The 24,904-nt window shown below is 30.9% G+C and overlaps 1 protein-coding gene and 1 long non-coding RNA gene across 4 annotated transcripts; one reads left to right on the top strand and one right to left on the bottom strand.

Annotated features, from left to right (window-relative positions):
• The first annotated feature begins 3,238 nt into the window (after window positions 1-3,238).
• LOC110601743 (protein enabled homolog) lies at window positions 3,239-11,342 on the top strand. Of its 3 annotated transcripts, none has more exons than XM_021739010.2 (5): window positions 3,239-3,419; window positions 7,140-7,363; window positions 7,462-7,833; window positions 8,755-9,033; window positions 9,998-11,342. In XM_021739010.2, exons 3-5 carry the CDS (start codon window positions 7,465-7,467, stop codon window positions 11,120-11,122), a joined length of 1,773 nt encoding a protein of 590 aa, XP_021594702.1. In that variant the 5' UTR covers window positions 3,239-3,419; window positions 7,140-7,363; window positions 7,462-7,464; the 3' UTR covers window positions 11,123-11,342. The 3 variants fall into 3 exon arrangements, with proteins under 3 accessions (XP_021594702.1, XP_021594700.1, XP_021594699.1); XM_021739008.2 differs by having other exon boundaries at window positions 7,447-7,833; XM_021739007.2 differs by lacking the exons at window positions 3,239-3,419; window positions 7,140-7,363 and having other exon boundaries at window positions 7,432-7,833.
• Window positions 11,343-14,522: 3,180 nt separating this feature from the next.
• On the bottom strand, window positions 14,523-16,616 carry LOC122721916. Its single transcript, XR_006348700.1, has 2 exons — window positions 16,526-16,616; window positions 14,523-14,753 (listed from the first exon to the last, which is right to left on the bottom strand). It is a non-coding gene; the product is annotated as an uncharacterized LOC122721916 (long non-coding RNA).
• Between the last annotated feature and the right edge of the window lie 8,288 nt (window positions 16,617-24,904).

Genomic DNA, 24,904 nt, shown 5'->3' with positions numbered 1-24,904 from the left:
CAAATCTTGAATGGAAGAGGACGATATTTGAGTTGAGAGTTTCGAGAATCGATAGGTGGTGGTGCAAAGGGAAGATGGGAACTGACCTTGAGAAAATTTGAATGTTTGTTTGAATGTTTTGCTTTCGCTCTGGCATTGACAAGCAGAGACATCAAAATTACACCAACGTCATGGCCTTTACACGCTGTTTTGCTCTCTCATTTTGGTCTTGACAAGCACAATTATGTTAAAAATATTTCAACAGTGCCCTGATATTTACACGTTTTAGCTACTCGGTGAGGGAGAGTTTTTGACTTTTTTATTTTATTTTATTTTATTTTAAATTTAAGAAAAATAGCAAAATATGTTTCATTCCACAAGAACTAGGAGCAATTACATAACTCAAGAATCTATTGCACAAAATTATAGTACGGACTCCAGACAGCAAAACTTGTGTTAAGCAAGATACGCGAAGAAAGGGACGTTGCTTAACACGGTGGATATATGAAGTTAATAAAGGGTTTATTATTTAAATAATATAAATTAATAAATAAATTACACAAATAACGTAGTTTTGAAGCTATTTACAAAATTAATATTTGTTTTAGGAAACCTCAATCTAATAAATATTTTTTTTAAGTTAGTTAAAAAAATAATCTGTATTTGTGTTTTCAGAAAATAATACTTAAAATTACCATTTTAACTGATATTTTAAGTGATAAATAAAAATTTACAAATAAGATTTTACTTTTAAAAATGTCAATCAAAATGACGTTTTAAAAATATTTTATTATTAAAAATTTGGTTGAGTATTCAATCGGTTTAATTTAAAATTGAATTGAATAAATTGAAAATTAAAATTTTAATATTTATGAAAATTAAACCGAATCGATTTTGGTTAAAAATTAAATCAAACCGAATCAATCTGATTCGATTTAGTTTAATCGATTTAAATTTTTAATAATTTTTTTATATTTTACATTTTATTTTTAATATTTTAAATTTTAATTGAAATATTTTAAATCTAATTTCTATATATTATTAAAAATAATATACTGATTATCTGAGATCCAGAAAATAGGTTTTACAAGAGTTGTCTAAGCTTGGTCTAAAAGGAGGGTGTTCCTCTCCTTTTATTCCTTTCCTTTACCTGCCAGTGACGTGTAACGACCTCATGGCCATTGGACCACCTGTCTCTGCTATACGGATATGGACATACAAGAATATCAGATCTCTGCTCCATGCGTAACGGCCATTTGATTCCCTCCTAGTACACATGCGGATGGACCCATTAGGCAGATATTGCCTGCCAGTGACGTGTACCAGCCTCATGGCCATTGGACCACCTATCTTTGCCATACGGATATGGACGTACGAGAATATCAGATCTCTGCTCTATGCGTAACGGCCATTTAATTCTCTCCTAGTACGCATGCGGATGGACCCACTAGGCAGATGGACTGGCTACTTCTTCTCCTTCGAACTGGGCTGGAAGACGAGATTAAGGCTGAAGCTCAAGGGAAGTTCGATCTTAGGGCCGAACGGACTAGGCCGGCCCATCGAGAAGATTTAAAGGCCTTAGAATCAGGACTGTCGTTATGAGCCCGGTCTCGTAACAGGATGGTGAAATTCAGCGGTCATCATATACTATTATTACTAATTAGATTGATTCGATTTTTTTAATTTTTTTATTAAAATCAAATCGATGAAATAATTAAAATTTTTAAAATTAAAAATCAAATCGAACTAAAATAAATAAAAAATTAAATTAAAATTTTAAATTAATTCGATTCAATCAATTTGATATTGTTCATCTATTAAAAATGGCAGTAGACATACATCTCAAAATAAACCGCTTAAGTTTTTGTTACTAAAATCAATTCAATTTTTTATCAATTAAATTTTTATATTTTTATTCAATAAAATTTGATATTCAATAAATTTTGATTTTATATAATATTATTTTTTAAATAATAAATTATTATTATTTTTTTAAAATAAAAATTAAAAATTAAAAAAATAAAATTTGAAACTTCTCAAATTTATCAAATATACTTACCACTATATTAAACTTGTGAGTATAATAAAATAATATTTTTAATTAACATAAAAAAATTTTAAAAAATACATAAAAATAAATAAATTTTAAAATTATAAAAATAAAATTATATTATTAAAAAATAATATAATATTAATTAAGATTTATTTGGTGTTTTAATAAAAATATATATAATTAATTGATAAAAAAATTAACTTGAATTTATTTGGTGCTTAAAAAAATATGAATTTAATTGAACTGATTTAAGAGAGAAGATAGGATAGGTTTATATTATTTCTTTTTAAAATTTTAATTTTATTAAAATAATAAATAATTTATTATTTCAAATTTAAAATAATATTTTATTATTAAAATATATAATATAGTAAAACAAACTACTTTATGCTCTTAAATCCTTGCATTCCTTGCTCAATTTCATATTTCAAATGTGAAATTTTCACTTTTTTATAATTAATCTTTTTTTTTCTCATACAAATTATAAAAAGCTAGCTATAAATTAATAAATTGTTTATTTAATTTATTTTTAAAATAAAAAATGTGTATTTGTCTACTTTTTAATATATTTTTATAATTTGAATTTTATTTGATTCTTTTGAAAAAGAAAAATTAAAGGCATGTTTAAAAAAAAACTTTAAGATTTCATCCCTTATTTTAATAACTAACTAATTAAAGTAATTAATTTTTTAAATTAAATTATATATTTAATTATTATTTACTAATGAAATATTATTCATAACAATTGTTTTTATATTTTTTATTATTAATTTTATAATCATTATTTTACTAAAATAAGTTATATTATTTATTTTTAATAATAATAATAATTATTATATTATTTTTTATTTATATATATTTAATTAATTAATACTTACCGTTTAGTCTGATAATAAATATATTTGAATAAATATGAAAAATCTCATATTCTATTCTCAAAATTTTCAATTTCTATTTTAAAAAAAATTAATTAATTAATAACTTATCTAATATTTTAATTTCAGTTAAATTTAATTTTTAATTTTAATTTAATTAATATTAATCAAATTTTAATTCAATTTAATTAAGTGAATACTTACCTCTAATTATTATTTGGTACTAAAATAATTATTAACTACTGCAAAACGTTTCGAATGGATAAAAAAAACGTTTCATAAACAAGTACTGCCTAAATTTATTTATTTCCCCGACCATACTCTTATTTCTCAAGAATATTGTTTTGTGCTCTTTCTCGAGGCACAAAGCCTCCTCTTCTTCTCTCTTCTTTTCCACAATCCAGCCCTCGATTCTTGCCTTTTTACGATCCTCTTCATCAACGTACTGCTCCCGATTCCTAATTTAATGATAATCTCGGAGCTTTTCTTATTTCAATCCTGCTAGATTTCTGGTAAGATATGTTATACCCATGTTGAATTTCTCTTTCTCTCTCTTCCTTGTCTTTTAATTTTTTGATCGAATTGTTATGGAATCTCGAATAATTCTTTCGTTTCGTTTAATTGTGGAATGATTCATATTGATATTTGCTGCGTCTTTGTGGTCAACCATCCATTGGACATGTGAATTGGCTGTGGAGCATTTAATCTTGACCTTACCTTTGGGAAATTTTAGCTGTTAATGTTTTTGAAGGTGGTTGTTTGACTGCTCAATCCTAGCTGTTTTCACTAATGTGTTTGTATTAAGCGTTGAGAAGGGGCTAGTTGAATTGAGTACAGAACACACTAAATTTGCTTGAAGATGTACGTTTACGTTCTGGGCTTAAGACTTTGTTTGCTGCTCGGTAACTACTTGTGACTTCATGGAATGAGATGGAAAACCATGCTTTGTTGAAATGAATTATTTGTTGTGATTGGGAATAGGGAATTGGGTTTGGATGAGAAATTTCATGCTGAGGCATTGAGGTTACAAGTCATGTGGAGTGTCATTGCAGCTGCTTTAATATGGAACAATAATTGGATGGCTAAATAACATTCTGATGTCCTGATTATATCTCTAAGTGTTTACTTCACCTTTTGGAATGTTTTATGACAAACGGGAATGAATTTCTTCATATTGTGATGTTATTTATTTGCATTATGACTTCATGGATATGTTTTGCACCTTTATGTGACACAAATTTTTGTTTGAGATGGCTTCAAGCTTGGCAGCTTGTTTCATTTGGACCGAGCTAACCTTTAATTCAATGTAATCAATTAACTACCGTCTCTGTTGTCCTTTATTAATTTTCATTTCACTCTGTTGCTTCCAATGTGTAATTTTACAATTTGTTGGACTTGGCATAAGGTTTAATACTGATCTTTAGTATTTTTCCATCTTAGACTAAGGTCACATTACCTCCACTATTGCTACCTGGAAAGAAGTTATTTAAGCTCTGTTGATCACTTTCCAAATGCTATTTTTTTCCTCATTTTTGAATTTCATCAAATTTCCTTTTGGTGATCATTCACTCTGCATTTTGTATGGTTAATATATTAAAGGCTACCTGTATGAATGCAGTAAAAATAAAAGAGGTTTTAATACCACTTATTTATTGGAAATATATTTGATGATGCAGTGGTTTTTGGCATTTCAATAAGAAAGCCATTTGAATTTTCTTTCTTTTGCTAAAAGTTCTCTTTAAAACTTTGTGAGTTGCTTTTTATGTATAATTCAGTCAATTGCTTGTAATGAACATCAAGTTCTGTGTTTGCACATTTGGCAAGTTACTCTTCTGAGCTAGAAATGATTAGCCTGCTATTTGCTTGTGCTATATTGAGTACTATATGGCATATGCTCATGTACCTCATATAAGATACCACATATGGTGATAGAATTGCTTATTGTTTGTTAACTATTCAGTGAACCATCTTATGTCTGTCAAAATTAATTTGAGCTCCTCTATTTTCTCAACAAGAGGATGTTGCTGCCATTTGCATTATTTTCCAAAATTCAGCATTTAGCATTATTTATTTGTTAAATTTAATAAATCTGGTAATATGAAATCAAATCGATTATTATTGTTCTTCATTTATGTATATCATCAAACCAAGCAGATTCTTTCTCGTCTTGGAAATCCCAATTTTATCTATTAAAATTTTCAATATGCAGTTTGGAAATGGGTTGAAGGACTTGGCAAAGTAGTCAGAAATCACCTTAGCCTTGATTGTATGTCGGTAGTTGCTTCAATCTATGTTGGTTGTTGGACTTAGTACGTTAGAATAACTTGTCAACTTCATTAATTTTGTGAAACTCACTTCTTCAGCTGGGTAAAAGCTGAAATTCATCATTGAACCAAGCAAAAAGTTTTATTTCCCTCGGTGCTCTTTGTTGTGGGCTTGGGTTTGAAAATATGGTGGTTGTGATAGCAAATTTTGAGCCCTTGGAGCGTAGGAATTTGTTGCAAACTTGTAAGTTTGATCTTTATTGGAGGAAAATTGTAGAATGGAATTTAGGGTTTTAGTAAGGCTTGTGATTTGAAAATTAACAGAACATTGGGTATGGTAATTTTTGAATAATCATTGCCAATTTAGATTAGAATCTAACAAAATTAAGGCATTCAGTAATATATGCATGTATACCACATAGAAGATATAACCTATGCTGATAGAATTACTTACTGTGTGATAGCCATTCAGGACTTGCTTTAATCTACATTGGTTGTTGAACTTAGTACCTAAGAAATCTCTTGTCAACATCGTAAGACCTGAATGTTGGATTTGGCAAGGATATGCTCTTAATCAGTTCAACAGCAACCATTCTCTCCTTATCCTCTCTTTCACCGGAGTCTTCTAGCTAATGGCTCACCTGATATGTCTTTGAGCCGTTGTTTTTTACAGATCCATTGATACTGGAGTCTAAATTTTAAATCTGCGAGCTGTCAGTATATTACTTGCTTTACATGAAAAAGAAAAGGTTCCCTAGAATATTGATGCTGCAAACAGAATACTGAAAACTGCAGGAATACAAAATGAAGCTGAATCTTGGTTTCCTGAAAATGAAAGGACTTCAGCACTTCCTGAAATGAAAGTCCATTCAATGAAGATTTTAAGCTTAAAAAACTTATAAATTGCGATTCCAGTCTGCCTTAATCTCTTTCTAGCTATAGTTTTTTACATGGATCCTCTCCCCTCGCCTCTATTTTTTCAGGAAAGGATTGTTTTTAGTGCAAACTTTGCTTTGAAAGCAGTTATAACACCTTATCCTTTGACATATGAGACGTTACTCATGAGAGCCCATACTATACTGTTGATGAAGTCTCCATGAAACTTGTGTAGTGACACCAAAGCTCTAATCCACAGTGAGCAATTCAGATACTTCTCTATTTCTGCGTTGTCAAGCAGGTGTATCAGCATATCAAGTATTTTGTTTGCCTACTAGGCTTTATCAATTTGGTTGTTCCTTTTCTTGCATCTCTCAGTTAAGTGTATAGGTTGTCTTGAGTTGCATTATTCATTTGGCTTATGTCCTACTGCATGCATGATAGTAGGGTTTCCTACAGTGGCCAAGTTATTTAAAAATCCATGGCTTTTGACCGGCTTTTGACCTTCTTTTAACTGTTAGTCAAAACCTTTTAGTTTATGCAAAATGATCTATAAACTTTAATTAGTATAATTATGGCCAGAGATAACTTATTTACATTCCTTCCAAATTTGGGGAAGGAAACTCAGTCTCACCTTAGTTTCAGAGTCATTAAGGAATTCAAGCCATGTTTTTTAGTTAAAACTTAAAAAGTAATATATACATATAGGTAGTTCATATTTGTTAACAGGATCAAGTAATACTAAGAGATAAGTAGAGAATACATACCAATACCACTTCATTGACAGATGGAGATGCAAATTTGCTAGAAATTTCAGTGCTAGTCAATTTTTATGTCTCTTTCTATTGTTGAATGGTTTGGTTAAAATTGAAGTTAAAGGAAAAAGGTTTATGTATTTGTAAGCATTTTATTTAAATTTTACCTTTTTGAGCATTTCCTGAATGAAAAATGCAAATAATTTTTACCTGATGCAAATGCATCAATAGGGATGCATTCATGACTATCTAAGTTTTCTCTTTGTGTAAAGAATCTCAACCATATGTTATATTTATTGTGGTTTGTTGACTAATTTAGTTGTTTCTCTGATTCTAGGTTTTCCTGGATTGCTAGCGTCTGAGAAACAAGGTGACTTTGTTGCCCTATCTAGCTAGAGTTTGAAACATTTGAGGACCTGATTCTTGGTTCTCGTTCAATTGCTAGACTTGTGGAAATCAAGGTGATTTTGTTGCCAGTTGCCGCATCTAGCAATATTTTGGAACATTTGACAATACTCCTGAAACCATACAGTTTGATCCTTTTTTTTCTGTTGAGAAGAAGTAAGAAACCCAATCCTTGCTCTAATATTCAATTCCTGTTGTTAAACAATTCTTTATTTTTTGAGAGGATGGATGTGTCACAGTTTATGGACAAGCAGATAATGGATTTGACCTCTTCTTCAACTGCACATGATTTGGTGTCGTCTTCTTCTCTGAAGCCCATCACCAGCAGCAGCAGCAGAGATTTTATAGATTTGATGAATCCTCCCCAGGATGACAATCAACACCATCACAACCAACAGGCTCAGTATAATTCCAATACTAGTTCCAACTTTGGAAGTGTTGGTGATAATGGGATTAGGAAGGAGGAGATTGTTCCCAGTTATGATTTTCAGCCAATTCGTTCTGTTGCCTCAAGTCTTGATTCTTCTGTTGTGAGCCTCGGGGCTCCAACTGCTTCCTCTAGGGTTTGGAACTCGGCTGAATTTGTATCTAACTCTGTTCGCAATTCTGCTGCCTTGCCTATCAGAGTAAGGGTTTCTGTGGTCTCAATGCATTTTGTTCTGATCAAGTTATGTGTGTTTTGCATATATGTTGTATGTACATACAATATATGGTGGAGTTTTAAACAATGTGTTTATTTTGTTGGGGGATCTTGATAATAGTTCATGATCAGGCAGCAATGATGCAAACTTTTGGAGAGGAACAATCTGTCTAGCTGCATTAGCTACTTGCTTCCTAGTCTCTCTTTGTATGTAACATGCAGAAAAACAAAAGGATCGGTACATCATTGCTTTAAGTATCACAATTGTACTAATGATAGTATAGCGGAAAATTGGCTTGGTTTGGTTGCAAAAGAAGCGAGGAGACTTTGTTATGACCAACACAGGGGAGAGAAATGAAAAGGAAAAAGGTGGGGGGCGCTGGGAGTTTGTGCACCCCGGTCCCCTGGCAACCCATCAGAAACCAATGTGTATGCAGTTGCACGCACTGCTGTATCTTCTAATTATCTCATATATATGGGACAGCCAGCTACTAATCTAACGCCCAAATACCTGTTTTACATGCTTTCTCTTACTTTTCCTCATCCTCACCGTCTTGGGCTCAAAAGATTCATTTTTGAGGAAGTAATTTAATTCTTTTTGCTAATAATTTGTTGTTTCTCAATCTCAAGTTGAATTGTCCCTTTGTTTTTCATTTTTTAACTCCTGTATATTGTATTGATTGAACAAGAGGCTTCCTTTGCTTTATTCTGGTTTAAATTTGTGCCTTTTTTTTTATAATATTGACAATTTTTTTCAGGCGTTATTAGATAATTATGTGATGGTGTTATGCCGCGTTTTTAAGAAGCATTTGACATCTTCAACTAGGCCTTTTCTTTTTTCTTTTTTTGTTTTTTGGGAAAATAATATATTATTCATAAGCTTATGCTGTTATAATTTTCCATACAGAATTATGGTTCTTTGGACTCTATTGAACCTGCAAAAGTTATTGTTGAGAAGGATCAAAATGCTTCTGATGTAGCAATACTGTCTGAGATTGATAAATCAATGAAGAAATATGCTGATAATTTGTTGCATATTCTGGAAGGTGTCAGTGCACAACTGACACAACTTGAGAGCAGAACCCGCCGCCTTGAGAATTCTGTGGATGATTTGAAGCTGTCTGTTGGAAACAATCATGGACACACAGATGGGAAAATGAGGCAACTGGAGAACATTTTGACAGAGGTATGTGTTTTATTGCATCTCTATTCAGTACAATATTCAGGCTGGCTTCAATTTAGTACCTTAGGTCAAACTAGATGCATGCACTGATAATGAAAGCCATAAGGCCACTCTCACACAAGCTTAGGACGAGTGATGCCATAAAAGGCCTAATCAGTGCGCACAAAATTTTTGCTCCTATGACGTGTTTTTTCTTGCAATTTCATAACAGAGTTTTAAATTCCTTCTCCAAGTTTCTATTTTGTAAACCGATATATGGTAAAAGCTTATCTATGTTGCACATTTTCAAGTGACAGGCAAATTAATGAATGAAGTTTTAGGTGACATGAATATAGTGTGATCTATGTGCTCATCTAATCTCTAATAATTGTGTTTGCTCTTGCTTATGGGGTTATAGGTACACTGTACAAAAGAAGTTTTATTATTTAGATGGTAGTAGAAATTCATCTGGCCTTTTCTTTTTACTTTTTCTTTTTCCCGTTTTCATTGATTAAACTGGCGTAGAAACTAACAGTGCTGGTGGTTTGTATATAGCATCCGCTTGGAATATGATTAAAACAGAACAAGTGAATCACTGTAGAGATTAAGAGCTTTCTAATTCATCTCGCCTCATCTCTACTGACTACTGAGAGTTAAACCCTGCACAGGCTTTGCTGAAAAGAGAAAAAGGAAAAGGCATACTTATCTAGTGATAGGCCTTTGCTGCATTATTGAATACTTCAGTTTTGCTACAAAAAACAAAAGTTCTATAATAGTGAGATGCATTACGCTAGGAAAAATTACATGATGAAATTATTTTTCCATGATCAGGTGTCAATAAAAGTTCATATTTTCATGAAACCAGTAATGAGTTTTACTTTTCTGTGTGATGGTCAGAGCATGGTTTACAAGTGGATGCTAAGCTTGTGTTTGTACCATTTATGTTGATTATTGTCCCTACTTACTGTTTTTCATCAATAACATGCAGGTGCAAACAGGCGTACATCTTTTGAAGGAGAAGCAGGAAATAGTTGAGGCTCAGCTGCAACTTGCAAAGCTGCAAGTATCCAAGGGAGACCGGCAACAATCAGAAACCCAAAACCACATGGGCAGTGTGCAGCAAGCAGCACCTGCCCCTCCACAGTCTCACCACCAGCAGCAAGCAGCATCTGCCCCTCCGCCATCTCACCAGCAGCTGCAGCAAGCAGCATCTGCTCCTCCACCGTCTCACCAGCAGCTTCCTCCTGTCACTTATCCACAATCCGTTCCTCCTGTTCCTCCTACTGTCCCTCCGCCACCTATTACCCAACAGAACTTACCGCCTCCAGCTCCACTTCCAAACCAGTTGCACCAGAGTCAGATTCCCTCTGTCCCTCAGAGAGAGCCTTACTATTCATTGCCTGGTCAAACACAAGAACCTCCAAATCCACAATACCAGGTTTCTCCATCACAGCAGTCAAAGCCTTCTCATACAGCACTGCCACATCAATCATATCAACTTGCCCCTCAACAATACTCTCAGCCACCCCAGTTGCCTCCACCACAATCTCAACCTTCATTTTCATTAGGCCACCATCCAGAAGAGGGGCCTTATGTTCCCACTCAGAGTTATCCGACAAGCTTACTCCAGTCATCCTCTCAGCCAGCTAGTGGAGCTCCTCCCCATGGTGCTCCTGTTATATTTGAACCACCATCCACTAGACCAAGTTCAGGGTTTTCAGCTGGATATGGCCCACCTTCCGGGCCTATTGAACCATACCCTTACGGTGGACCAACTTCTCAGTATGGTGGCAACCCTCAAATGAAACCACAGCAGCTGTCTCACAGTGGTGGAAGTGGGTACCCTCAGCTTCCCACTGCTCGGATATTACCACAAGCGTTACCTACTGCTTCTGGGGTCAGTGATGGGTCTGGATCTTCTGGGACTGGAAACAGGGTTCCCATTGATGATGTGGTTGACAAAGTGACAAGCATGGGATTTCCAAGGGAACATGTTAGAGCAATTGTTAGGAAGTTGACAGAGAATGGTCAATCAGTTGATCTGAACATAGTGTTGGATAAGCTGATGAATGGTGGTGAAGTCCAGCCTCCGAGAGGTTGGTATGGTCGGTGACATCCTTCTGTTCACACTGATGTATATAGTTATTACCTGTTTCTGGATTGACTTTGCGGAGGGAGACTATTTGCAGTCGTTGTCCCCTGGACTGGATGCTTCTTTTCTCACAATTTGTTTCTAGTTTATTGGTTGTGTTAAAATTTCATTCATACTTGATAGTTGAGAGTCTTGTGAATACACAATAATTTGAAGAGGTTATCTGTGTTCTTTTTGTTTATTTAGTTGGCCTTTGTTCAAAAGCTTCATCTAGTGCGGTGGAGGCCAATCTTCACCCTTCTTTGGAGTTAAACGCAATGATTTTTTTTTTTAAATTCTTATTTTAATAAAATTCTTTTTTTAATTTTAAAACTTTTTAAAATGAAATAGAACCTATTGACATTTAAAAATACACCATATTATTTTCATTTATAATTATTATAAGCTACAAATATTATATACAATTTAAATATTTTATCAGATTAAAATATTTATTTGATATTTGTATTAAAAAATGAAATAAATAAAATAATTTAATTTAATTAATGAATAAAAAAAGAACTAGTTTAATTTGCTAGTTTTTTTTTTATTATTATTTACATACTTTGTTAAGGTTTAGGGATGAAGATAGTTATAGAAGTTTTTATAAGTTGAAATATCCTAAAGGATATTAACGGTACAATTGAATAACAATTAAAATAGTTAGATGACGAAAGAGATTTACTATTTAGAATTTAGTTATTATTATTATTAAATTAGTCCTTTTAAATTTGAGAAATATATTAAAATATTTTTTTTAATAATAAAATAATTATTTTATTTATTTTTATCATTAAAATATAATAAAAAATTAAATTATTCATTATTATTATTATTATTATTATTATTATTATTATTATTATTATTATTATTATTATTATTATTAAAAAGGAGGAGGAGTCGTTCTTCTTTAAGAGGACGAGAATGATAAGAGATTATTTTATTGATAAAAAGAAAAGAAAAATTTTTTCAATAGATTTCTGAAAATACAGAAACTAATTTATTAATAATAGTAATACTTATAAATTAAATAAGAGATTTATTTGAGAGTAAAATTAAATTTAAATTTTTTTTTATTTTTTATATATTTTTAACTGTAAAAATGACTGAATGACTATTTTATTAATAAAGAAAAAAAATAAAACGTTTTAGTAAATTTTTAAAATATAAAAATTGACTTATTAATAATGATAATATACTAAATAATAATAATAATAATAATAATAATTTCCTACCATCAGAAAAAATAAATAACATAATAAATAATATTTAAGTTCAAAATTTAAACTTTGAAAATTTTTGTGTCGAAACCTATTAATATATATATTTTTTATAAAACAAAGAGAAAAAATTTAGAGAGATATTAGATGGAAGAGATTTTTTTTATTATTAACTTAAGAACCTGCAATAACAAGTAAAATGAAGTTTTATAAGAATAAATTAAAGTTTTAAGAAAGAAATTGAAGTATGAGCTAATTGAAAATATGTTTAAAATTGAGAAATTGTGGGTTAAAATTACCCGTGTTTTCAACGTAGAACTTCTCACTAACTCTACAAATCGTGCAGTCGGAAAAGTGTCTACAAGTATTACTTTCTACTTCATATACTTCTTCATCACCTATTGAATGATAACTCTCCAAACTTCCCCAACTTGATTCTACCTCAACCTTTCCCCCACCTAATATCTCAAGTTTTAATATCACATGAACAATCCTCCTTTTTACCCTAGATGCACTAACTCCGGTAAGACTTGTTTTAAAATTTTCTTTAACTACTTTATCAATAAAACACACCATAATAAATAGGATAGTGTACTTTAATCCTTAAATTTTAGTATAATTAACGAATCACTCCTTATATTTTTTAAATCGAACACTCAAATCTCTTTTTAGTTAGTCCATCCACATTAGAGATCTTTTCATCCATATTTTTATTAGTCAATAATAAAACAAAATCCAGCGGGGTGTCTAAATGATAATACCTGGACAGAGGCTCGATTAAATGGGTTGACCATTGATCTATTATTGGTTCCGTTAGGTCCCTCCATGTTTGACCTTGAGGAAAGAGACCTGTAAAATAGAAGAAGACAGTTAGAGGTCTACCGGGTCTACCGGGGATGCCCTCGGTGGAGATCCTTCGATAGTCAAGTTAGATCAAGAATTATATGAGGTTCATTAATATAAAGGAAAATAAACAATAAAGCTTTCAAGAGAAATTTCCAGAAGGTCTCTCTTTTGAGGGTCTTTTTGTGAGTATATGAGAGAGAGATATTAACTTTCGGAGAGCTAGTCTTTGGGAGAGTGAGAGCCTCCTGAGAGAAGTTGGTTAAGGGATATTTGTACCTCCGATTTCTTGCCTTACCTCCCATCAGATTGGATGATGGCGTGTTGTGGCAGGTATTCAGGCGGTTGATAGACGACTAATCAATGCAAAGCCATTTCGCCCATACTCTTTGGTAGGTGTGTCAAGCAGCTAGACAACCTTTTCGCACACGCATTTAATATCTCGAAGAGGACTAGGGGAGATGACCATTGCATCGGAGGTTGACGCCTTACTCTCGTTTCATCAGATTATGCTTGGTCCATCCGGCCTATATAAAGACAGGTTCCTTCCAGTCATTGAGGTCAACTATTCCCGTATTCAATTATCTCATTTGTAGTGTGAGTCTTGAAGTAGTTGGCCTGGTCGTTCCAGGCATTGAAGAGATCGGTCAAAGTTTATACTTATCTCTAGGCCATATCAGATCACGCTCCACATGCTGGGCTTTTACTAAGGTCAATTCCTTAGACCTAGTCAGACCGTGGACACATGTCCTGATCATAGGAGGCCTTATATTTAATATGTTACCAGATGCTCTTTTGCTTCTCTGACGGTTATTTATGACGATTGGAGAAGAGAATTCGATCTCTTTGATTTGACGTTATTTGTTTATTTGGCAGGCACTTATGAACTTCGAAGGGAGGTGCGATCAGTTGAATTGCACGACTTATCATAGATCGAACTAATGGAGTGAATTTTATCCCTGATATTGGTGGGTTTCCTTTTAGAAGGTTTGACATTGGTGGTTTGCTCTTTCGACCGGACTTTAGTGGCCTGCCATTCTTATAACACCCCCTACCCGGTTATTTAATTAACCGAGCCGGAGACATCACATTTTATAACAGTTTTCTTATTTTTACTTTAATTTATATCATGTAAACCATGGCTTTTTTCCTTTTTTTTTTGTTTAACCGAAAATCCGGCAAAGTTTTCCCTGAAATATGACTTAAATCCACATGTGAATAGTAATATCACACTTCTATAAACTTCAACCTTAACCCCCAAACTTCTTTTAACATCAACACAATTTCAGCTCAGATCAAATACTTCATAAACCATCTCATAAATCTCAATATAAAATTTATTCTAATAATCCATATTTACATCAAAATTAAAATCTTCAAATATATCTAAACCAACCATATACAACTTCATCTCTAAAACTTTATGTACATGCCATATTTCTAAAATCAAATTCATATAAAAATTTACAAAATATATCCCAAGATAGTTAATGATGTAATTCTGGCTGGGTTGATGCAGATCATGATCTACTGCTACTTGGATCCATAACCTGTGCGAGGAAAAATAAATTCATACGCGCTAAGCAATTTGCTTAGTGGTACTCAACTTCATTTTTTTTTTTATAAATAAAACATTTAAATCAAAATTCAGGTAATAACAGTAATTCAAACAAATAACAAATAACTATATAACAAATAATTTGAAATAATCTAAATCATATTATTAATTCACATATATATACATATTTTAATTTCATAATCCTTTTCTTTTTCTTCATCATGTAAAAAGTTTTATTTTCTCTTAGTATTTTTATTTATATATTATTTTTCTGTTGGCCCCTATAAATTTAAATGGGACTGTTAAGTCAGATAAGGAAACTGTAACTGTAGGGCACAAAGTGCCAAATAATTGTATGGCTCAAAAGCTGAGTCTATAACTGTAGGGTACCTATAGATGACAGATTACCTCAAGCTGGATGCTCCCAAATACAAGTCAGGGGATGACCCCTTTGAGTATCTGAGAGTGGTGAAGACAATAACTGATGAGCTAGGGGCAAGTGACAGCAGGGCCATTCAGATGGCAGGGTTCACTTTAAAGTGCAAGAAGGCACGGGAATGGTTCAAGTGTTATGTGGACCCGAGACTAGACGGTATGACATGGGAAGAATTTGCGAATGAGTTCGCTGGATGGGCTTTTCCAGACAATTCCAGAGAACTGAAGATGATTGAGTTTGAGCAACTGAGGCAGTCAGAGCACATGGGTGTAGAGGAGTTCACGGATAAATTCTTAAAACTCATCTACACCCATGTGCTCTGACTGCCTCAGTTGCTCAAACTCAATCATCTTCAGTTCTCTCTCATGTTGTATCGCCCGTTGGGGCATTGATGAGATCCCACAGAGGGATCATGTTTATGATTGTAACTATGTTCAGGTTGAGTTGGATGAATGAAAGAAAAGTTTAAATTTTTATGCATGTTGTTGATCATGTATGGGATTATACAGGTTTACAGGTTATATGTCAAGCTTGCTACGGGTCCCGACGGCCTTAAGCCGATCTGGATCCTAGCGCCGGTAGCGGTCCGATTTTCGGGTCGTTACAGGTACCTTATTGCATCCTAAAAATCAGTGTAACTGTAGTGCAGTACTGCAAAATCTGTATATGGCATGCCACACCCTTAAACTAACTCACAATTCCCACCAAACTTACTAGGGCTAGACTTTAAATAATTTATACATTTACACAGGGGGACAAAAACTTCCAATACAGTATAACTTTCAATTCTTCAACTATAATATTGTATCATATTATAACTCTACTTTTAAACATTACTTTTAAACATTGTCATATCATATGAATCTATGAATTCAATTCAATTACATAAATTACAAATTCATAATTTAATCCTTAATTAATTAACTATTATTCTTTTTTTAATTATTATTATTTTTAAACATCATATTTACACTATATCTCACTTTTCTGATTCCTGTCAGTTCTATTATGTTTTTTTTTTCATCTAATCTAATTTCTCTCCTTTTTTTTAGTCTACTAAATTTTTTTATTAATACTATATCTAACCAAATTATATTTCTATCAAAGAAAATAGAGTCATTTCATTAGATCCATCACTTAAATTTTGTTTAAATTACATATGAATTTTAAAATTTTCTATTTATTCAATCTATTATTTCTCAAACTTGGATTATACAATATAATTAAACTATTATTCACTTGGTCTATTTCTACTAGGGTAGTAAAATTTTCAAATAGAACATAATTAACAAATTCTTAAATTTACTCAAATAAAGTTGAGCACAAACCTTAACCTTTCAAAATCTTCCACAAGCTTAAAATTTCCTAATCTTCCTTTTCTTTTTCTTTTCCTTTTCCTTTAGAGTTTCCACTCTTCCCTTTCACTTCTTCTTCATGAAAAAAAATAAACCAATAAATCATATTAATACAATATTTTTCATAAATATTCATATAAAAATAATAAGAAACATCCCTACATCAAAACCCCTAACATATCTTTAAATTTCCAAACCCTTGGTTACTATTCACTCTCCCTCAATCTTGAATTTTCTCTTTGATTTCTCTTCTTTTCTTCAAATTCTACTTTGAAAATGTGTTGGGAGAAGATGGGTAAGTGATTGGAGATGGAAATTTGAAGGAATTTTGGTGTAGAAGAGAAAAGATGGAGAAGGGGATTTTGTTTTGGTTCACGGCAGAGGAAGGAGGATTGAAGAAATTGGTTCTTCTTCTCTTCTAGTCTTTTCTTCTTTCTTCCTTTTCTTTTTCCTTTTTTTTGTTTTTTTTTTTAGTGAAGTGGCTAGCAAATTGCCACTTGTCCTTCACTTAATATACTTTTTTTTTCTCTCTCTTTTTTTTTATTCTTATTCTTTTATTTATTTATTTATTTTTATTTTATATATATATATATATATATATATATATATATATATATATATATATATTTTTTGGGTGTTACAATTCTGGGCCTTGTTCTTTCAGTCTCGTGCTTTTGACCTCACCTTAGTGGTTTGCCTTCTTTGGTCTTTTTTATGAAAGGTCAGACCTTGGTTGTCTGGTGAATTCTTACTTCATCTAAGAAAGTTAATTTATTTGTAAATATGTGGTAGGCTTGTTTTTACCTTGCTCTTCTTGTACAAAAATTTTGATTTCTTGTAACGCACATCTTTTCCGAGCACTTTTTGCTTATGGTCTTTCGGGCTCCTTGTGGTCTTCCAGTCTTTTTATCCCTAATTTTTTTATTTGAGCACTTTTGCTCTTGTCTTTTTTCAGGCTGTTTAGCCTTGATTTTATATCCGAGCACTTGTCTCTTAAATGTCTTCTGGGCTCTTTGGCGTTTTCCGGACTCTTAGCCCTGATTCTACTTCTGAGTATTTCGCTCTTTACCCTGGACCTTAGTTCGAGCTCTTAAGCTCCTAAAGGTATTCCGAGCTTTTTACCCTGAACCTTAGTTCAAGCATTTTGCTTTTAAACGTCTTCCAGTCTGTTTGCCCTTCAATGTCTTTTAGGCTTTTAGTCTTGATTTATTTTTCGAGCACTTTTTGCTCTTTAAGTATCTTCCGGACTATTTTGCCTTAGTCTGCTTTCGAGCATTTTGCTCTCACACATCTTTCGGACTTTTTGCTCTTAGTCTGCTTTCGAGCATTTTTCTCTTGTGCATCTTTTGGGCTTTTTCCCCCTAGTCTGCTTTCGAGCATTTTTACTCTTGTGCATCTTCTGGGCTTTTTGCCCCTAATCTGCTTCCGAGCATTTTGCTCTCACACATCTTTCGGGCTTTTTTGCCCTTAGTCTGCTTTCGAGTATTGCGCATCTTCTGGACTTTTCTACCCTTAGTCTGCTTTCGAGCATTTTCCTCTCGTACATCTTCTGGACACTTAGCCCTGATTTTCCGTTCTAAGCTCTTTGGCTTTCCGGTTGGCTTCTGGACTTTTTAGCTCTGGTTCTTTTTATAAGCTTTTTGGCTCTCTGGTTAGCTTCCGGGCTTCTTTAGCCCTGATTATTTTTCAGAGAATTCAGGCTCGTGGCCTTACTGGCAATTTTATGACTCAGGCTCGTGGCCTTTCTTTTATTTGTAAAATTTATCTGCAAAATAAAAACCTGCACAGAGTATAAATAACATTTACTAATGAACATTATATCATACAAGATACTTAGCTTCATGGTTCGGGTTCTTGGCCTTTTTTGGTGTTTTCGAGATTCAGGCTCGTGGCCTTACTAAATATTTTTGAGATTCAGGCTCATGGCCTTACTGGTGATTTCAAGGATTTAGGCTCGTGGTTTTACGGGCGATTATAGAATTCAGACTTATGGTTTTACTAGCGATTTTTGATATTCAGGCTTGTGACTTTACTTGCGATTTTAAAGATTCAGCCTTGTGGTCTTACTGGCGATTCTGAAATTCAAACTCGTGGCCTTACTGGCAATTTTAAAGATTCAAGCTCGTGGCCTTACTAGCGATTTTGGAATTCAGACTCGTGACTTTACTAGCGATTTCAAGATTCAAGCTCGTAGTTTTATTGGTGATTTTGGCCTTATTAGTCTTTCTCTTGCTTTTGAAATTTATCTGCAAAATAGAAACTTGCACTGCATATATATATGTAACGAGAACACTCGTTGTTAATTGGGTAATATTTGTTAATGAATATTGGGGTGTGCAATATACTTAGCTTTAAGTTGTCTTTGAGGTTCTCAATCATAGTTATCCATCCCAGAGCTTTTCACCCTCCGTATCCTTTCGGGCTCTTTAGCTCTAATTAGCTCTTTCGTTTGCTAGTTGACTTTCGAGCTCTTTAGCCCTAACTCTCTTTCCGAGCACATTTGCTTTTGTGCATCTTTCAGGCTCTTTTAGTCTTAGGTTCACTCCCTGAGCATTTTTGCACCTACATTTCTTACGGGCTCTTATTCCGTGTTTCTTCCAAGCTCTCAGCCTAAGTCCTGCGTCTTCTAGATTTTTAATCCTGATTTTCTCGAGCATTTTTTCCTTGGGTGATTCCCAGGTTCTTGGCCCTGACTCTTTAACCTTTCTCTTACTTCTGAATTTTTCTGAAAAATAAAAGTTTGCACAAAGTATATTTAACAAGAATGCTCGTTATTAATTTGAATAACAAGATACTTAGCTTCATATTTTAACTGAATGCAAATATTAATTTTGTGTAACCATATCATCTTACATGATTCAAAAGAATATGATAAATAATGTTTCTCATGCATAAATCACTTCACAGTTTTTAAATCATAAAGCAGCATGTTTTAAACAGATAATCCTTTTCTCAGTGGATTCATGCTAATATTGATCACAGATGAGAGCTTTTTAAGCTACTTTAGTGTACTATCATATTTCAGGTTCATATACACAAGGCTTTCGTCAAAGGTTTTAAATTTTTTGATTAGTTCATAATAGCAAAAATACTTTGAATTAAAGAAAATAACAGTACAACTTGGGTAACTCGTGCACGTCACTTCTCTTCTCTGATTAGTGGATTGCCCTTGTGTTGCTCTTTCTTCTTACATCAATATCTTCCTCTATCTGATTTTTACCGTGCGGCTTTTAGATGCAGCTGGTGATTCCAGAGTCTTTTCACCATCTCTTTTCTTTCAGTCTTTCTTGTTGTTTGGTTGTTAGCTTTTCTTAGTTTTCCATGTGGATCTCAATGGGTTTTATTTGGAAACTCCAGCGACAAGATAGTCTCCTTCGTTTCCCACAGACGACGCCACTTGATAAAGCGAGATCCAGCGGGGTGTCCAGATAATGACACTTGAACAGAGGCTCGATTAAATGGGTTGATCGTTAATCCATGATTTATTTCATTAGGTCTCTCCATGCTTGACCTTGAGGAAGGAGACCTGTAAAATAGAAAAATATGGTAAGGGGTCCATAGGGAATGCCTCCGGTGGAGACTCTCTGACACTCAAGTTAGATCAAGAATTATATGAGATTCATTAATATAAAAGAAAATAAACAATAAAGCTTTCAAGAGAGATTTCCTGAATGTCTCTCTTTTCAGGGTCTTTCTATGAGTATATGAGAGAGAGATTAACTTTTGGAGAGCTAGTTCCTGGGAGAGTGAAAGCCTCCTAAGAGAAGTTGGTTCAGGATATTTGTACCTCCGATTTCTTGCCTTACGTCCCATCAAATTGGATGGTGGCGTGTTGTGGCAGGTATGTTAAATGGCTGATAAACGACTAATCAATGCAAAGTCATTTCGGCTATACCCTTTGGCAGATGTGTTAGGCGGCTGGGCAACCTTTCCTCACGCGCATCCTTAGAAAGGACTAGGAAGACGACCATCGCATTGAAGGTTGGTGGGTACTCGGCCTATCCGACCTATACAAAAACAAGTTCTTTCCGGTTATTGAGGTTGGCTATTCTCCTATTCAATTGTCTTGTTTGTGGTGCGAGTCTTGAAGTAGTCAGCCTGATTACCAGGCATTGAAGAGATTAGTTGAAGTTTGTACTTATTTCCAAACCATATTAGGTCGTGCTCGACTTGCTGGATCTTTACTAATGTTGGTTTTTTTCGGTTCTTTAGATCTGATCAAATTATAGACACGTGTATTGATCATATGGGGTCCTATATTTAATAGATTATCAGTTAACTAGTCAAATGGATAATAAATATTTTAAATATTTAAAATACTTTTGGAAATACCTAAATTCCTGTCAATATAAATAAAATATTTTATATTATATAAATTACTTTTTAATCTTTAAGTTTTAACATAATTAATGAATTAATTTTTATATTTTTAAAATTAAATTTTAAATAGTTTTTATATTAATAAATAGTCTTTAATTAATAAATTATTAATAAAACCTTGAATAGTGTTTAAATAATAAATCACACACGTAATTAATGAATCCCATCATTATATTTTTAAAATTAAATTCTGAATGTTATAATTAATCGTATCTCTAATTTGTCGATCATATTTTACTGGTATTATCTAAATAGTAGCTTTTAATCTTAGTAATATCTTTGTGATGTCTTTGACTACATTTAATGGTTAATATTCCGCAAAAGCTTTTTTTTCCATTTTCGGTGTACTGAAATAAGCGATAAAACATGTTCATCAAAATTGAATTGGACTAAATGGTTAGATCTATTTAATTAAAAATTAAATTATGATCTAATTCAGTTTAAATAATAAATATTTTCTTAAAAAAAAATAGATAAAAGATTTCAATTTTTTTAATTATCGGCCCGGTGATCGAAGCCGGATCATCGAATTGAAAATCCAGACAATTTAATTTTAAATTTTTTAATCAAACCACATTCACCGGTCAAAACTCAAAAAAATCTTATATTTGTTATAGCCACTAAGATTTGAACCCGACACTCACAATGAAGCTAAAAGCAACTCACCAGTACCATCTGAAAACAGCGCCAGTTATTTCTAAGTAAATTCCTTTGTAATTTAAAAAAAATACTATTAATAATAATTTATTTCATTAAATAAGTTAAAATATTAAGTTATTTTATTTTATTATATCTTACAGATTAAAACATACATTAATTTTGTGCATATTATTTTATATAATTTTAATATAATTATATTTATTTTTCATTTATTATTATAAAATTTTAATTTTATGCGTATTATTTTATCTAATTTTAACGGTAAAAATAGATGGAAAGACTATTTTGTTGACGAAAAGAAAATATAAAGATGTTTTAATAGATTTCTAAAAATACAGGGATTGACTTATTAATAATTGTAAATCTCCCTATTATTATTTAAAATTATTAAATTTAATTAAATCTATTTTAATAATTATTTATAAAAATATATAAAATATTAATTATAATAAAAATATTATTATTAATTTTATTATATTTGTTTAATAATATACCAGTTACACCTAAATTCAACCACCGTTAAACCTTAACTCTTTAATTTTTGTTTTTTTTTTTCAAGTTCATCATGTTTAATAGAGTAAAGAGAAATTTTATAAAATAAAGTAAATTAAGGTAATAAAAAATAAAATATCAAAAATCTCCGAAAAACTCTGAATTGGTGAATTGGAAAAGTAAAATTTTTGAAGATTTTGAAGTCTAAAATAACCTCAACTTTTTTAAGAATAGATTTATACATGAATGTTACTTTAAAAACTCTTATTTTACCTATTAAACCTTCCTTCCAAACATGGTGCAAATGGATGAGAATTACAATGAGATGCGTCTCAGCTATTATGAAATATGTGAATTACTATTTGGAAACTTAGAACTTTAAAATAAAGGCGAAGGGTTTTATGGTAATTTTACAATTACTTAATTTTATTTTTGCTCCATCCTTATATAAGCTAAATTAGCTCATCTTAGTTTGTATTTCTTTCGTGCTTTTTGATATTGAGATTTTAAAAATATTTTTAAAAAATCATAATATTATCAAACTTTTTTGATAATAAAATTAAGAAGTTTAATTGGATTTGCTTTCTTTTTCTTTTTTTTCATTTGAATTTCCCATTAATTAATTGATTTGAAAGGAGAAACGGGTCAAATAGAAAGCCAAGGATAGTTTATCAACTTATCTATAATAGGATCTTTATATTTATAATTAATATCCTACTTAACGAGGTTAATGCTCGAGTGTAAACGAACCAAACTGTTCGTGAGCTATTTGAGACTTAGCTCGATAAAACCTCGATCGGATTTGACTCGTTTTCTAAACGAGCCAAGCTCAAACTCATGTTTTAGGCTCATTTAATAAACGAGTCGAATTTGAGTTTAACAGTATTCGATTCGTTTAAACTCGCGAGCTGCTAATCCCATATCGAAAGTTGAAAGGATACGTGACTTCTCTATAAATGACTAACCCTTCTATATTTTTTCTCATTAGTTTTAAATTTGAGAAATTTCAATTAAATAAAAAAAATTTAATTTAGAAGTATTTTAATAACCTTATAATTTAAATTTATTTATAATTTAAATAAATTTAAATTATATTGAGCTTGTTTATAATATAATGAGCTTAAATTCGAGCCTAAATGAGCTCAAATTCGAGTTTTTAAATGGAGTTTGAGTTGGTTCATTAATGTGATAAACAAGTTTATTACGAATCGAGTTCGAACTGACCTCGAATTTAATATTTATTTTATGAATCGAGCTCGAACTCATAAATGGAGCTCGAGTTGAGCTCGAGCTCGAACTCGAGTTGAGCTCGAAAGTTTTTAAATTTATTTTCTAATCGAGTCTGAACTTATCAAAGTTCGGCTCGGCTGAGTTTGATTACAGCGCTATCTGTTTAAATGAAAATTTTAAAGTTAAAATTAATTTTGCACTCATAAGTTTAGTATGATGATAAGTGTATAAGATTTTAGATTTCTGCTCTCCTCCCCCAATTCATTTAAAAAAAAGAGTTAAAATTAATTTTTTTATTATTATTATTTTTATTAAAAAAATAAAAAAATATTTTATTATCAATTATAATTAAAGTATTCGATCGATTCGATTTAAAATTAAATTAAACTAAATAAACTGATAATCAAAATTTTAATATTTATAAAAATTGAATCTTATTGAATATGAATAGAAATCGAATTGAATTAAACTGATATAATTCGGTGTGGTAGGTTACACGTTTTAATAAATTTTTTATTTTTTATAATTTATTTTTAATATTTTAAAATTTAATTAAAATATTTTAATTTTGATTATAGATTAATTTATTTATATTATAAAAAATAATATATTATTATTATTAATAAATTCAGTTTAATTTTTTAATTTTTTTATGATTAAAATTAAATTAAATTAAATTAAAATAATAAAATTTTTAAAATTTAAATTTAAATTAAAATAAGTAAAAAATTAAATTAAAAATTTAAATTAATTCAATTAATTTTTTTAATTTAAATTAAATACTGGTCAACCTACTTACAATAGCAGAGAGGTTTCAATGAAACCTCGAGAGAAGAAACAAAAAATTAAAGAGGTCATTTCATTAATTGTAAGAAGTATATGGGAGGAAAACCGAATATCGTCTTCTATCGTCCTCCTTAAATTTATGAGACGATAACTATCAGATCCTCATCTCTATTTTAAATTTATTTTATTAAAATATTTTTATATTTTATAAAATTAAAATTTTTTAAAAACTTATTATTAATCTATTTATTTTAATTTAATAAGAGAAATTAAATAATATTACTATTGAAAAATATATAAATTAAATAATATATATAATTAAAATTATATAAATTAAATAATATAAATAATTCAAGACAATTGGATTTTGAATAGAGAAATTAAAGGATTAGATTTTATAAAATAGAGTTACATTTTAATTGAGTAATTTTAAAAAAGAAATTAATTAATTAATTTTATAAAAATTTATGTACTTGGTAGTAATTTATTTTAAATTATTTATTTTTAGATAAGTTGCAATGTATGAAGTTTAACAAAATTTATAATTTAATTTTTATTATTTTAATAATAAATAATTTAATTCTTAAAATTTTATTTTATTAATAAAATAATTATTCTGTTAAAATTTAATATTATATTATAATAATTTAGTTTTTTAAATTTTATTTTTTATAATAATATTATTTTTTTAATTTTAATAATTTATATAATTTAAATATTATATTTTAAATAATTTAATTTTTTAATTTAAATTATTTTATTAAAAAATAAAAAATTCAAATATTAAATTATTTATTATTTAAA

Source organism: Manihot esculenta, chromosome 15, assembly GCF_001659605.2.
Source record: "Manihot esculenta cultivar AM560-2 chromosome 15, M.esculenta_v8, whole genome shotgun sequence".
NCBI lineage: Eukaryota > Viridiplantae > Streptophyta > Magnoliopsida > Malpighiales > Euphorbiaceae > Manihot > Manihot esculenta.
The sequence above is the reverse complement of the archived record's forward strand: the minus strand, read 5'-3'. Positions and strand labels throughout refer to the sequence as shown.